This window comes from Erpetoichthys calabaricus, chromosome 4 (assembly GCF_900747795.2).
Source record: "Erpetoichthys calabaricus chromosome 4, fErpCal1.3, whole genome shotgun sequence".
Lineage (NCBI taxonomy): Eukaryota > Metazoa > Chordata > Cladistia > Polypteriformes > Polypteridae > Erpetoichthys > Erpetoichthys calabaricus.
The window spans coordinates 133,033,137-133,049,693 of NC_041397.2; the positions used below are offsets into that span (position 1 = coordinate 133,033,137).

The window sequence follows — 16,557 nt, forward strand, 5'->3', positions numbered from 1 at the left end:
AGAGGCGAGATTGCGTTGGTTTGGACATGTGCAGAGGAGAGATGCTGAGTATATTTGGAGAAGGATGCTAAGAATAGAGCTGACAGGTAAGAGGAAAAGAGGAAGGCCTAAGAGGAGGTTTATGGATGTTGTGAGAGAGGACATGCAGGTGATGGGGGTAACAGAACAAGATATAGAGGACAGAAAGATATGGAAGAAGATGATCTGCTGTGGCAACCCCTAACAGGAGCAGCCAAAAAAAGAAGAAGAAGAAGATTTAACAGAGAATACAGATAGCTGGAGTCTATCCTGGTGGCACTGACCACAAAACAAGAACCAGCGCTGGATGGGACACCATCTATACCAGGGAAAAATTATGCACACATCCAGATCTGCTCATAGCAGCAGTCTGGAATTGCCAATCAAACTGACTTGCTGCCTGTAGACTATAATATGAAATATACAGAAAACTCACATTGTAAGAAATTCTTGACCGAAAGCTCTGAGTATTTTGGGGCACCATCACAATTCTTATTTTTCTTATTTTTCATCACTGCTAAAATTATGTTAATGGATTTAATGTTATGAGGGTAAGGTGTGAAGGCAATGGAAACTGTTTATACAACCAGAGAGGTGAAGTTGAAATGAAAAAAGTATATATTGTTTTATGTCTTTACAAGTATTTTAAACAAGAGGAGGTCACACTGCCATCTTGTGCCAGCCAAATGGTGTTTAATATGAGCAGTCCAGCTGCAGTTCCTGGGCTTGCTCTTTGACTTTTAAAAGTACAATATTCAACTTGCTTGACAAGACATACATAATGATGACAAATTATCATTTTTGTGGCTATTGGTGTGTGTATTTTTAATTTTAATACTGTACATATCACACATGAATTAAAAAATAATCATATACAGAACATACACAAGGATTTACAGTATGTGCATGCATGTTTGATAAATGATAGCACTGTTCTTGTGTTACTTGGCTTCATTGTAAGCATCTTCATTCTTCCTTTGTGAATGGAGGCATTGGATTATAGACTGTGACACAACTTCCTCCAAAGTGCGACTAAATGCAGTAGTAAAAAGAACAAATGGCTGGAAAATATTTGTTAACAGAACTCATCATCATATCGCTTTAACCAGCTTATTCAGTGCTTTGTAAAACTGTTATTAAGAATGTGACCAGTTTTGAAATGCAGAGACATGCTTCTGTAGGTATGTAGTTTTTGTTTCAGTGCACTATTATCATGGTCCATATAAACCAACTGAGCAAACTAGTAGGAACACCTGTGCACCTCCTTATCCATGCAATTATCTAATCTGCTAATTATGTGGCAGCAGTGCAATGCATATAATCATCAAGGTACAGGTCAGGAGCTATAGTTAATGTTCAAATCAAACGTCCAGACTGTGGCATGATTGTTGGTGCCAGACAGGCATGTCTGAGTATTTATTACTGATGTTCTCCTGGGATTTTCACAAACAACAGTCTCTAGAATTTGTTAGAATTAGTGTGAGAAACAAAAAACATCCAGTGAGCAGCAGTTCTGTGAACATAAATGTTTTATTGATCAGAGAGGTCAGAAGAAAATACCAGACTGATTGAAGCTAACAGAAAGGCTATGGTGACTCAGATAACCTTTTGTACAACTGTGCTGAGCAGAAAAGCATCTTAGAATCGAATTTTGAGGCAGATGGCCTACAACAGCAGAAGGCCATGTCAGGTTCCAATCCTGTCAGTCATGAACAGAAAGCTGAGGCTGCAGTGGGCATAAGTTCATTAAAACTGGACAGTTGAAGAACTGGCCACATGCATTCCAATTTCTGCTGAGGCACACAGATGGTAGGGTCAGAATCTAATGCCAGCTGCAGTAATTGATGTACCCATCCTGTCCTGTGTCAGCAGTCCAGGCTGGTGGTGTAATGGTGTAGGGAATGTTTTCTTGGCCCATTAATACCAATCAGTCATCACTTGAATGCCATGCCCTATTTGAGGTATTGTTGCTGACTAGGTACATCCCTTTATGACCTCAATTTACCCATCTTCTAATGGCTACTTCCAACATGATAATAGCACCATGTCACAGAGCTAATGTCCGAACCGCTTTCATGAAGGTGACAATATGTTCAGTCACAGGTCATGGATCCTCCAATAGGATAATGACCAAACATACACAGATAAAAGCACCTAATAATGGCAAGAACAAAACATCAGCTATTCTGAAGTGGCCTTCTATGGGCCCTGATTTCACTCCTATCCAATATCATTGGAAAGAACTGAAATATGAAGAGTGGTCAAACTACCTATTAACGGGTTCAGAAGTTTCATTGAGAGCTACAGGAGTCACTTGTTTGCAAGTGATTGCCTCTAAAGGCTGTGCAACAAAATATTAGGTTAAGGGTCCCGATCATTTATGCCCATACCATTTTCATTTGAGTTATTATTTGAAATATTCTATTGATCAAAATTCTACAATAATGTCTGAATTTTGTTAAGTGTGGGATAAACAACGATGGGTGCCAATTACTTTTGTCACTTTCAGGTTATTTCAGAGACAATTGTGGATTCTTCTTTTATCATGGAGTGGGGTACTAACAATTTTGTCCACGTCTGTATATAGGAGAGCGGAAGCGTATCTTATTTAATGACACACTTTTGTTGTTAGCAATTAAGAGCTGCCAACAGCCTCTAAGCATTTTTTAAACGGAAGTGAAAATCCTCAGTGGAGACTTATATGAACACAGCAGAACATGTAAACAAAACACATCAAGTCAAAATAAAAGTGCCACTGTGTCACTTTGTGACCTGTGTTTTTCAGAATATGCCTTTTCATTTTAGGAACAGATGACCTGATGTCCAGCATACATAATTTAAACACTGATATAAACTATATGAGCATCTCATAAGGACCTCTCCCGACCTCACGATTTTCACCGGTACAAATCCCTCACAGTCACAGATTTGTCTAGAGTCAATCAGATGGCTGGCAAGAAAGTAAATAATTAGTAAAGTCAGACTTGTTTAATTTAAACATACAGCTTTTTAATGAAGGCTATTTCAGTGGATGTTTAAAGAAAGGCTAATTAATTTAATCTGATGCAAGTGTCAAACCTAATGGGATATCTTGGAGCTAGATGACAAAAACAAATAAGTCATATAATGTATCATCAGTAATCTTTATAAAGGAGCAAAGATTAAAAAAATTAATTATTGAAGTACATGATTTTATTTTTAATTATTATAGTGTAGCACCCACAAGTAGTTACCTATAGAGCAGAAATTCCTTTAATCGCTCGGAAGCTCTAAGCTGGTCACTTTGTGAAGTCTTAATCGACCCCAAACATTTCCGGATGCAGAGGCGACAAAGCTGTGTGAGAGCCGCAGGACCTGAGAAAGTGACAAGAATAGATTAAAACAAAGTCAATCACTTAATTACAAAGAAATTTAAAGAAAGTCAATCGCTTAATTACAAAGATCAATGGAATGAGAAAAACAAGCAACAGAGAATTTTAAACCAGAATGAGCTTTTCTCTTTCTTATTGTGATCACTTCTTTAACATTGTTAAGCGGATTTGAATATGTATTAGAAATTTATCAGCTATAGCTATTTATAACTAATTTCATGTGATTTAAAAACAAATACATTCCTTTGATGCAGTGCTTTATGTGAAATAATGTCATGGCATGTGGCACTCAGGACTACACTACAGTATTCATATACTCACTGAATATGTTACTTGTGATTCACATGCATCCAAAAGTCATATGTTATACACAAACAAAATATAATTTGTTGCAGCATGTGAATGTTAAGAGTGTAGAGCAGAGTATGGTAAAAATTAAAGGCTGATGTAATGTACTTTTCTATCTAATTTCAAATCCTTGTTAATTGTGATATGTGGCTAAGCCATAATATAATATAGTAAGTCACAGCAGAGGCTTTAACCTGTCCAGCCTCTAAAGTTAGCTCCCCGAACATTTGCTGTTTTAGGCTCATGCACCATCGTAGCTTGTCATACTATATACAAGGTTATTTATTTCATAAATGTAAATACAATCAGAAATAATGATTTTTGAAGTAAAATAAGTTTCAACATTGCTTACGGAAAATAATATTGAAGACATCAGAGTTAAAGTCTCAGCCTTTTCACCTTATAGATCAAGGCATCAATCAATTTTCTCCACACACTTTTTCCATTACAGGTCATAGGGCAATCAAGTTTATTATAACCACAGCGAATACATTGCAAAAACCAACTGTGGATGGCAAGCCAGTCCATCTCTGGGCATACACGGGGGAAAAAGCCCAAAGTCAGTTACACTGGAAAAATGTATTCATTCAGTAATCGTTTCCTGAGATTGCTTAATACACGACTGAGTTGTAGGAACTCAGTGGATCAACTTCAACTGGCAGTCTAGTCCATCACAGTGCACACTTAAATTGTGCCAGTCTGACTGAAAATGCCAGGCATTTTAAAGTTGATTATTAACACCAAATGCTAATGCTTGAAATTCACCTGTTTATGTAAACACTTCATTTTCTGCCAGCTTCTTTTTAGGCAAGAGTAGAGTAAAGTAAGCTTGGGAAATGCACTTTTTATCAGGTTTTATTTTCTAAAATGAATTAGTGGAATTCTGAACAAGAGTTTTTTTTTTTTTCAGTCATTTTAGTATGATGTTCATTGGTACTCACCGTTCACAAATGAAATGATTGTTAATGTTGAAATGATGGAAGAATTAATGTCGATGCTGTTATCCTTTTGGCAGCATTTACAGTATATTGTCACTGTGGGCCTATCCTAAGAAACTGGACAATTCACGTTATAAACATTCCTTAAAATTATCAATCAATCAACCTAAAAAAATGAAGAAAACTAACATAGTCCTGCACATACAAAGCGTTCACAGTGTATTGAGGGGTAAACTTGACAGAGAAGGTGTGGTGGGCTTGGAGTTTCACAGAGATTGCTGCAGATCAGTAACACGCGGTGTTTGGTAATGTTATTAAGATGATTCAAAGGTGCTTCATTCCAAGTTAATTCACAAATTGCTACAAATAACGATGGCGTATTGGCATCAAACTACAAAATATGATCCGTCTTGTTATAAAATGGATTTGAATGTCTACGAACAAGAACCAGTAAAAGTTACAAACTACTTTTGCTCAGTCAAATTTGGCATCTACAGTCATTCTACAGTATTTGTACCATCTACTGAGGAAAAGTTAGCTGGCGTGTGTTAATAAGAAAAAAAAAATTGTGCTTCATTCTGTTCCACTGTGGATTAGCTATAGCAGATATTTTGCCCCTTTTTCCATTTCCCTTGTAATTTGCTTATCCTGCATGCAAACAACATGCACAAAAAGTGCATAATGCTTTGCATTGATTGGCATTGCACTCTTCCAAATAAAAATTGCAATTGTTTTGTTATGTAAGGCATTGTTTTCATAAATTATATAAAGTCATTAGATCATTTCAGATTTATTATCTTGTGTACATACTACAATGACATTCCTATTTGCCCAGAAGACCAACAAGCACCACCATGCCACCACTTTCCTTGTGCAGCACCCAAAATCTTGCTCCATAAGTTATGTAAAATATAACAAATTTACTGAGATGGACTGGTGCCCTGTCCGCGGATTGTTTTCTGCCCGATGCTTGTTGGGATAGGCTGCAGCTTCCCTGCTCTGGATAAGTGGGTTTGAAATATGGATAGATGGTCCAAATATTGTAACAAGGCTGACAAACTGCATTAGTCTGGGGATGAGTCGCCAACCAAATGAGCTGGCACTCCATCATGCAAATCGTCAGCTACAGAGCCAGCTGCAGGGAAGACTAGAAAAACAGCAAACCTGTCAGAGTCACTTAAAAATTTAAACTTGTGCAGCAAAAGCAAGCAGTCCTTTTAAGAACAGCAAGCTACCTAAAAGAGTACTGCAAAGAGTGAGAAAATATGGGCTGTTGGTGCCGGCAAGGTGGGCAGTGGCACAGTCTGTTGTGTTGCTACAACATAATAGGGAGTAATGAGCTTTGCTTCACGTACAGTACAAGTTTGTGAAACTGACACCAAAATTCTTGTCACATGTGACTTTGCTCCTTAAGGGTTCAACAATGCTGTACACCCATTTCAGGACCCTTCAATTATTATTAAAAAAGGTTCCATATGAATAATAAGTGGGGGAACAGTCTTTCTTTGAAAATCTATGGCTAAAGACAACACACAATCAGACAAAAGGACAGTCAGTCAGTCATTTTCTAGCCTGAATAGGGATGCAGGGGTCTGCTGGAGCCTACCCCAGCTAGCATGAGACAAAAGATGTACTATTAAAAAAATCTATAATCCAGTGGGACAATAAAATTGTTATGCTAAGTATTTGAGTGAAGAAGAAAAAAATACCCATGGCCTTTCCATTCAGCCACAGCACATTCTTGCTGCCTGATGGGAAGTCTTGTCCTCTTACTGGCACTGCGACAAGGCTTCAGATAAGACAACTATACTGTATGTCGAGGTGAAAAAATGTTTTATATATACTAAAGGCTATTCTTCCTGACTCAAAGGCACAAATATAATTGGTTGCCAAATAGCATATTTTCGCAATTCTTTTTATGAAGCAAAACCAATTCTTTTTCTCTTGAATTGCTGGCTCATCACTAATATTAGGCTAAGAGTAGCCTGGGCTCAGGTGGCCCACCCAGTTTCATGGTTTATGATCTTGTAACCATGTATTATGGAAAACAATATCAACTTGCATAATGACATGTTTTTAAAGGTAAAAAAATGAGTTAACAAAGAATATAATTGTTTAAGGTATTTTCCATTCAACAATCCATCCACTTAATGAACCCCCAACCCAAATTTAGGGTCTCTGGAAGCTCATCCATGTTAAGTCTGCACCATCAGCCTGTCTCTGAATGGGTTTTCCTCTTATTACTTTGATTATAATAATAATAAAAATTCTTTACATTTATGCAGTGCATTTCTCACTACTTAGAGTTCTGTCCACGCAGGGAGGACCCGGGCCATGAACCCATGATCTACCTACTGTGTGGCAGCATCTCTACCACTGTGCCCCTCTATATCCTCAAAGACATGCTAGATAAAGGTAACTGGCTCTCAAAACTGGCCCTTTGTGAGTATAGACATGTAGGCAATTATGCCCTGGAATGAACTGGGGATGAGTCCGGGGCTGGGTCTCATTTTGTGCAATATGCCAGCTTGAGTCTGAATTGGAATAAATGAGTTTGAGCATGGAATGTTTAGAAGACCTAATCCAGGAACCATCCCTTGATGGGATGCCAGTGCCAAAAATGTTATATTCAAAACTAAATAAATGGAACTGCCAATGCACTCATCCACAACCTAGCTTGCTAATTGAAAGAGAAAAGACCACAATTTCAAGTGAAGGAAGAACATTTATACCAGGGCTATTTCTTACTTTTTTTGACATTTGAAAGAAGACAGATGTAATTATCTTCTACTATTTAAAAAAACATTAAGGTCTGTGTGTGTGTCTGTTGACTCAGAGCAATCTGACTGGTCAGTTTGAGTTTGGTGACATGCTCAAAAGATGAAGTGCCAGTGTTAAACACATGAGGAGGAGAAAAGACACAGGAGCCATGCCAAGACAGTTGCCTGAAAAGACAGGAAGTATAAAAGTGGACAGGAGTGGTGAAAGGCACCTCAAAAATAATGATACAGTCAGAGAAGCAGGCTTTACTAGAACATACTTAAGAGGAGATGCACTGGGCAATAGTGATTCAGGCACATGAGGATACTGAGAAAAGACACTGAAGGTACATGTACGGCATTTTTTAAATATTCTATTACCTGTCTTTGACAGGTAGTGTAACTATTATTTAATATAATTTGTATTTAAAGCCAATGTCCAATTTGTTATAGTATACCACACAAATGCATTATAGTTATGGTAATATTTGTAAGATGCCATTGCTAAAAGCATCAGTTAGTAAGGAATAAAAATAACCTAATTAGAAACACTGATACTACTTATTATAATAATAATTACCCACTAAAAGAACATTACACCAAAATAAGGCAAATAAGCTCGAAAGAAAGGCGTCAGGGTGGATGAAACCTCTGCAGAAATCAAAGCATAAATTCAAGCTTTAAAATGTGGAAGAAAAATAAGACATCATTGCTTAAAAGCTCACCTTATGTTCTTGCCATGCTTGTATATATAATAGGCTGTGCCACTCTTCCTAACATTGGAAATATGTTAACATAGCAAATTTGTAATGCTATTAAAACCCAAAAGACAAAAAAAATAATACCTAATTTTAAAATAAATATTATATCTACCCGTGAATTTTGTTAAAATTTCAAACAATTTCAAGAGGGAATGAAAATAAAATTACAGTTTATTCATGAAGACCACCCAATAAAAAATATTTTATACTTTGGGTTTTACTGCCATCTGGAGGTTATATTCAGAATAGCAACACCATTTTCACTGCTGATAATCTATAGTGCAAATAGTTTTCTTAAATTCATTCATTAATATAGTAGACACTTATGTTTAATTAAAACCAATATTCTTCTGTTTTATCCTTTTATTTTTGCATTAATAGTATTTTAGCTTCTTTACTATGAGATTTGCCTTTTGTCTATTCATAAATTACAATTTCTCCAATAATGATGTTTAATGATTTTATATTTAAGGCATCAAATTATACCACTCCATCTCAATATTGTAATACAGGTCTTGATACTGGTATTCACAAAAATTAGCCATAAATGTTGCTTTTTTTCTCTATATTTAATTATGTCAAAGGTATATTAAAAGAAATGTGTAACTGTTCTGCGGTGGGTTGGCGCCCTGCCCAAGGTTTGTTTCCTGCCTTGCACCCTATGTTGGCTGAGATTGGCTCCAGCAGACCCCTGTGACCCTGTAGTTGGGATATAGTGGGTTGGATAATGGATGGATGGATGTGTAACTGTTTAATTGATATAAACATTACTGCTAGTCCATAATGTTTATTAAAGCAAATAATATTCTAAATATGCAGCTGTTCAATCATAAAGTCATAAAGTGAATTATTACATAGTGAAATACCCAGAAGTTGCAGGTCATTGATCTCATGCATATAAACTGAAAATGTTTTCATCGTAAACAAGCTAGTCAAAACTATGAGCCTTTGTGTTGTTACAGCAGAGGACCTCTATAAAAGGTTTCACTTAGCCATCCATCCATCCATCGATTTACAAATTCAAGGTAACTGCCTATCCTGACAATGCAAGACAAAAGCTAAGAATCAACTATGGAAGGAGTGCCAGTTCATAATAATCCACAGCAGCTCATACCAGTCCAGAATAGCGTGCCACCAATTAAACCACCCTTAATCTCCAGAGGAGGAAAACCAGAGTCCATAGAGAAACAACGGCACAGATAATGGGAGAACATATAAGCTTCATACAGACTGACTGGGATGGAATTTCAACCCAGTGTCACTGATTAGACAGCAAAACTAAAAATCTCTATCCATCCATTCGTTTTCTAACCCACTTATTCAATTCTGAGTCATGAGAAGCCAGCGACTATCCTAGCACTCTGAGGAAACAAGTCTTGGAGAGAGCAACAGCCTATCACAGGGAACTCTCACACACATTCACCACCAATTTGTAATTAAATATATTCTAATTTATAACCTGTAACTAAGATTACCCATGAAGCAAATTCGGTAGGTCAGCAGGGAAGGAATTGAAATAAATCAAAGAATTTACATTGAATCTAAAAAGGGTCCATAAAGTTTTAAATCACAAGTTGTTTTGACTTCTAATATATTATAATTATTTATAGTTTTAAAGTAAGAGGGCTGATGGAAAAGTAATGAGACTGTCTCTGTTTCTCTTTCATGGTGGTAGACATGGGAATACTGTGCAGGTGTTTGTGAATGGCATATACTGATGTGTATGAAACTGCAGTTGGACCAACGTATTCTTCAGCATTCTGTCACAGCCAGTGGAAGCACCTTATACGTGTCATCATGGCGGATGAAAAAGATTTTCCAGTGAGAGTACGGCCGAGGTGGGTGATTGAATTTTGCATTAAGCATTTGAAGAGCAGTAATGAAACTCTCGAAATGTTACAGCAAGCATATGGTAATGAAATGATTAGCTGTGCTACTGTATTTCAGCAGTTTAAGGTCGGCAACACGTGAGTGAATTATGTTCGGGGAGGCCATCCACCACAGTTACGGATGTCAACATTTCCAAGGCTAACAGACTGTTGCAAGAACACTGTTCAAATGCCGGAGCAGATTTCTGATCTCTTAACCTCGATTGTGATGTGTGCACCTTTTGTCTTCTTGCAAAAGTTTCTGCCCATTGTTGTAGGTGAGTGAAACTTAGGCCAGCAACAATAGCTGCAAGAGAAGAGGTAACCTACTATCTGGCACCAATCCATTGCAGGGTATATTCACGCAAACACACACACTCTCTCTCATTCATACAGGTCTTTCATCTTATCACAAGTTAGCCTCACAAGTTAACACATGCCCTTGGGATTGGTTATGGTTTAAAGATTGCAGTATATTAAAAATAAGAAAGGACAAAAAGATGGGAGAAGAGAATGAACTCTTGTTGCGCCTTATACCCATTCAGGAATTAGTTTCAAACTTACAGCTTGGTAGGAATCAACCTGCAATTATTTCTTTCCTTAAAAACAAGCACTGAATAGCACTCATTTATCATTTTTAAATTATATCAATTTTATTGAAATCAACTTGGATTTTTTAAAATAAAAAGTACGTTGTTTGTAAATAGATACTGTACCTTCTCTTAATAGCAGTGCCTTTTCCACTGAACTGTTTGGAGCTGCTAGGTCTATTGGCCTTTTTCCTTCAGTATTTCTCCATTTGACATCTGCCCCATAGTCAATTAGCAAATCCACAACTTTTACGCTGGATTTCCGTGCAGCAGCATGTAATGGAGTATCTTGTAATCTTCCTCTTTCAACATTTGCTCCTGTGAAAATAAACAAGGAGAAATTTGGCACAGTATACACTTCATAGTAAATACTTTTAGTTAATTTCTTACATACTGTAATTCATTGGGAATAAACATCAAGGCAGTTTGCTGTAGTGGCAGTAGTAGTATTGTCATGAGCGCAATTGAATGATCACGTTCATGTCTGACCAGCATACAACACCTTGTCACTCTGTAGCACCAAAAAAGAATAATGTAATAAAACACATTTGTAGCACCATGTTAAACAAGAATAAAATAATGTAATAAAAACAAATGTAGCAACTTCATATTACTTAGTATAAAGCACAAATTAACTTACCTGATATGATTCTTACTATTGTTTTCATACCACTTGGTTTACTATGTGTAATATTAATACAGAGAGAGGAAATATATAATGTTGATGTTGATATTAGTATGTTGATATTAGTGATAAAATAACAGTTGTAGAAGTAATGACAGATCATGCTGTAATTATAATAGTGATAACGATATATTACACCCTGCCCTACTTTATTCTGCTACAAATGCCACACCAATCATAAAGTTTGCATCAAGAAAATTTCTAATCATTTATCAGTCACAAATGTTTACAATTATGTTGGGTGCAAAATGGGACCCAATCCCAAATGAGGTGCGGGTCCACTGTAGAATACACTAATGCATACACCCTCACTCACTCCATCACAAAGGGTAAATGTAGAGACAACAAGAAACCTATTCTTCATATTTTTGGGATGGGGGAAGAAAACATCAGAGTACAGAGTCATCCTCATTGTTCACCCTTTTTGGCCTAGATGAATTGTGTAATTACTCGATAGATAGATAGATAGATAGATAGATAGATAGATAGATAGATAGATAGATAGATAGATAGATAGATAGATAGATAGATAGATAGATAGATAGATAGATAGATAGATAGATAGATAGATAGATAGATAGATAGATTCCTTTTAAATCTTGTGATATTAGGGAGAGAACATGGCACCACTCCCTACTAAGAAAAATAGGAGGTAAATGTTAAATAAGAATGGCACCTTTATTAATCAGAGAGACTCAATAGATGGATATTCTAAATGAAGCAAAACAACAAATCTTTAAGAAAACCCTGCTTCCTCTATAGGCTAGCCTAAAGGTATCTTAAATCCCTGTCCAACCTCACTCCCCTTCTCAATTCCCAACTTTCTTTGGACCTTTCCCCCCTCTCTCCAGTCCCCCTGCCTCTCTTACTCCTGTCAGATGAGTACTTGCCCTGCTTTACTCTTGAATCTGCACTCAATAAATCTCTGTCAAGGACGATGCTATAACTCCATTCCAAGTAATTCCAATAAACCCCTAAAATCACTTCCGGAGTTGGAGGTTGTCATTCATATGTCCATTTATACAAAGTCTGATAACTGATTTTATCTGAGATAGTTCTGTTTTGGTTCCTTACTGACTGGGGTTTACATCCTAGGAAGCGATAGATAGATAGATAGATAGATAGATAGATAGATAGATAGATAGATAGATAGATAGATAGATAGATAGATAGATAGATAGATAGATAGATAGATAGATAGATAGATAGATAGATAGATAGATAGATAGATAGATACTTTATTTCAGTAATCCCTCCTCCATCGTGGGGGTTGTGTTCCAGAGCCACCCGCGAAATAAGAAAATCCGTGAAGTAGAAACCATATGTTTATATGGTTATTTTTATATTGTCATGCTTGGGTCACAGATTTGCGCAGAAACACAGGAGGTTGTAGAGAGACAGGAACGTTATTTAAACACTGCAAACAAACATTTGTCTCTTTTTCAAAAGTTTAAACTGTGCTCCATGACAAGACAGAGATGACAGTTCCATCTCACAATTAAAAGAATGCAAACATATCTTCCTCTTCAAAGGAGTGCGTGTCAGGAGCACAGAATGTCACATAGATAGAGAAAACAATCTCTAGCAAACAAATCAATAGGGCTGTTTGGCTTTTAAGTATGCGAAGCACCGCGGCACAAAGCTGTTGAAGGCGGCAGCTCACACCCCCTCCGTCAGGAGCAGACAAAGAGAGAGAGAGAGAGAGATAGAGAGAGACAGTTTGTTTTTCAGTCAAAAATCAATACATGCCCTTCGAGCTTTTAAGTATGCGAAGCACCGTGCAGCATGTCATTTCAGGAAGCAGCTGCACAAAAGATAGCAACGTGAAGATAATCTTTCAGCATTTTTAGACGAGCGTCCGTATCGTCTAGGTGTGCGAACAGCCCCCCTGCTCAATTCCCCTACGTCAGGATCAGAGAAAGTCAGCGCAAGAGAGACAGAGAAAAGTAAGTTGGGTAGCTTCTCAGCCATCTGCAAATAGCGTCCCTTGTATGAAATCAACTGGGCAAACCAACTGAGGAAGCATATACCAGAAATTAAAAGACCCATTGTCCGCAGAAATCCGCGAACCAGCAAAAAATCCGCGATATATATTTAAATATGCTTACATATAAAATTCGCGATGGAGTGAAGCCGCGAAAGGCGAAGCGCGATATAGCGAGGGATCACTGTAATCCCAAAGGGAAATTCACATACTCCAGTAGCAGCATACTAATAAAGAAAATATTAAATTAAAGAGTGATAACAATGCAGGTATACAGACAGACAATAAATTTGAATAATGTTAACGTTTACCCCCCCCCCCAATGGTGGTATTGAAGAGTCGCATAGTGTGGGGGTGGAACGATCTCCTCAGTCTGTCAGTGGAGCAGGACAGTGACAGCAGTCTGTCGCTGAAGCTGCTCCTCTGTCGGAGATGATACTGTTTAGTGGATGCAGTGGATTCTCCATGATTGACAGGAGCCTGCTCAGTGCCCGTCGCTCTGCCACAGATGTCAAACTGTCCAGCTCCATGCCTACAATAGAGCCTGCCTTCCTCACCAGTTTGTCCAGGCATGAGGCATCCCTCTTCTTTATGCTGCCTCCCCAGCACACCACCGCGTAGAAGAGGGCGCTCGCCACAACCGTCTGATAGAACATCTGTAGCATCTTATTGTAGATGTTGAAGGACGCCAGCCTTCTAAGGAAGTATAGTCGGCTCTGTCCTTTCTTACACAGAGCATCAGTATTGGCAGTCCAGTCCAATTTATCATCCAGCTGGAGATTGCTTAAGGAAATAATATTGTCCTTGAAAAGAGAATATAAATCAACTTCTCAATTTAAGCATTCCCATTTGTTCTTAAAGGACTTTTGCAAAAGTAGCTTCAAGTTGAATGAATTATCAGATGGACAGCCCTGTCTCATACCTTCAATTTTGATACTATGTGTCTTCTTGGTATCCATGCCATGTGCTCTGACACTGGTCTCCCCCTCTCTCTTCCTCTCTTGTTTAGCAAGTGGTCAGACCTAGTATACTGTGGGAAAAATTTCATGCATCCTTGTCATATGTATCCTGGTGCTCCTGAACTTCCACACTTACATATGTAGCACCTTCCTTACCGCCTGTGTGGCTCTGCTGTATGTCTTGTTGGGAGGTTTCCTGAGGAAGTTATGCCTACCTTCTAATATCATTTTACCTTTGCCCCTGTCAGTTTTTAGACTCTGGGCATCTCCTAACCTAAACTCCACAGAGCGATAAAGATCCATATTGGCATTCATTTGTGGTTTCTGGTAGATACCAGGTACACTGATTATGCTGTTTACTTTGTAACAATACCCACTCTTTTAGAAACTTTTACAATAAATTATTTAAACAAAGATAATACATCTGTATTTATTTTCCAGAAAACTTTAAACATGGAATAGTATACTGAGTTGGGCTTAGAGAGTGGATACCCTCAACCTCCTCTTCAGGCATAAAGATAGAGGAAAGGGCAATTGCTAGGTAATGGCAGAGTTTATGTGGAAGAGTGGGAGAAGTGGTTATTTCATCTCAGTAAACCTCATTACCATGTCTTTCATTCATCACTTATCAAAACGTAGATGCCACATAGCTGAGTGACCATTTACCAAGAGTATGAAAGTACAATTTTATTAAGGCTAGACTGCCAGCATCAGAAGTCCTTGGATATCTCATGGATTTAACTAAGTTAAACAATAAAGACTGGGATTCAGATCTGCCTAAATCTGAATACTTTATTAATGTGTCTGAGAGCTCAAAAGCCATAGGAATTGAGATTAGTGCAGGCATCTGAGCAACCAAATCATACAGATAACACTAGGAAGGAGAATTTGATAAAAGCAAAACAATCTACTTTTGATATAATTGAGCAGCACTGCAGCAATGATGATGTTTTTATGAATGACAGAAATGATTGACTGAAGAAGTGTTGCAAGATTTATAGCTCAGGCTGCTGCCATGGGTGACTTCAATGTTACTTACAGGGGATGATGGAATTAGATGTCAGGATTTGCGTATCAAAAGGAAAAGAGCGAAAGTTCTTGAGCTGTGCCTGAAATTCTGATAAAAGCAATTCCAGTAGAGAAGTTATTTATAGAATCACATTTGTGAAATGTAACATCCTTCTACTCCCAATGACAACTATTATCTGAACTGCTGTATTATTTCTGGGTTGTAGAACAAGAAAAGTGAGTGACAAAACAGCAGAATATTGCAGAATATGGAAGGTCAATAGAAATCACAAAGTGACCAGAAATTCTAATGCAAAGGAAAAGAAGGAGATTCCATTCTGAAGGAAGCAAAACATTAAAAATTTCTACAACAATAAGGCAGATACATTTGTAATTTGAGAATAATACAACTGGGTTCATTTATAATATGTGGTTTTAAAAAAAGCTCTCTGACGACTTGTTGGCTAAGGTTCAGTTTTGTTAGAAATCAGTTATTTTCATAGTGTTTTGTTCAGATTAACTATGCAACTGTTTAATGATAATATATTCTGGTCAGGTTAAGTTAGTTTAGAATGTGCCATGTCTTAGAAAAACCTTAAGAAAAAGGGAAAATATGTATACTGTATGTATGCTGCAATGTGAAAAAGATGAGGAGAAAACTAAAGTAAATAAAAATACATATTGCTTATTGTTAATATGAACATATGTGAGAAAGTTTGTATTTCTTGTTAATTGCAAGGAAACATATACAGTACTGAATGCCCTTTTTATATTTTTTATGATCATCTGCAATGGACTTGTTCCTAGCCAAATATTATCGAAAGGTGCTCCAGCAAATGCATCAATGAACTTGGGCTAAATGAATACAATAGTTGATGAAAGGATGGATGATAGAAACCTATTACATGTGCAAATGTAGCTTATTTTAGCTTAGCTAAAATACAAAGACAGCTTTTGGGCTTTAGATCCCAGGGTAATGTTATGATAGGAAAAAAGGGTGAAAATTTCCTGAATTCATTCATTCATAGAGATGGAAAATATTGATACTCATTTTTTTACTATTTGTATGCCAGACACATTTTTTTTTCCAAATACATTTGCCTCGCAAGTGTCACTAAGAGCTGACATTGCCAACTCTGGTGCACCATAAGGCAGTCAGTCTTACATCCACACCTAATTGCAACAACTGAGTTTAAAGACACCAACTACCTCAAATAAACATTACTTAGATTTGGATTTGGAAGGAAAGCATACAAAAAAACACAGAT

At 37.2% G+C, this 16,557-nt stretch overlaps 1 protein-coding gene across 2 annotated transcripts in view; it reads right to left on the bottom strand.

Moving 5' to 3' along the window:
• Positions 1 to 1,437: 1,437 nt before the first annotated feature.
• asb11 (ankyrin repeat and SOCS box containing 11) overlaps positions 1,438 to 16,557 on the bottom strand; it is a 97,400-nt gene continuing 82,280 nt past the window's right edge. The window contains exons 6-8 of one of the 2 annotated variants that reach the window (XM_051927126.1): positions 10,780 to 10,971; positions 3,252 to 3,372; positions 1,438 to 1,531 (exon numbers count right to left, since the gene is read on the bottom strand). In XM_051927126.1, the coding sequence (XP_051783086.1) occupies positions 1,477 to 1,531; positions 3,252 to 3,372; positions 10,780 to 10,971 (368 nt within the window). In that variant the 3' untranslated portion in view covers positions 1,438 to 1,476. The remainder of the gene's footprint in view (positions 1,532 to 3,251; positions 3,373 to 10,779; positions 10,972 to 16,557) is intronic. The other variant, XM_051927127.1, reaches the window with a different exon arrangement.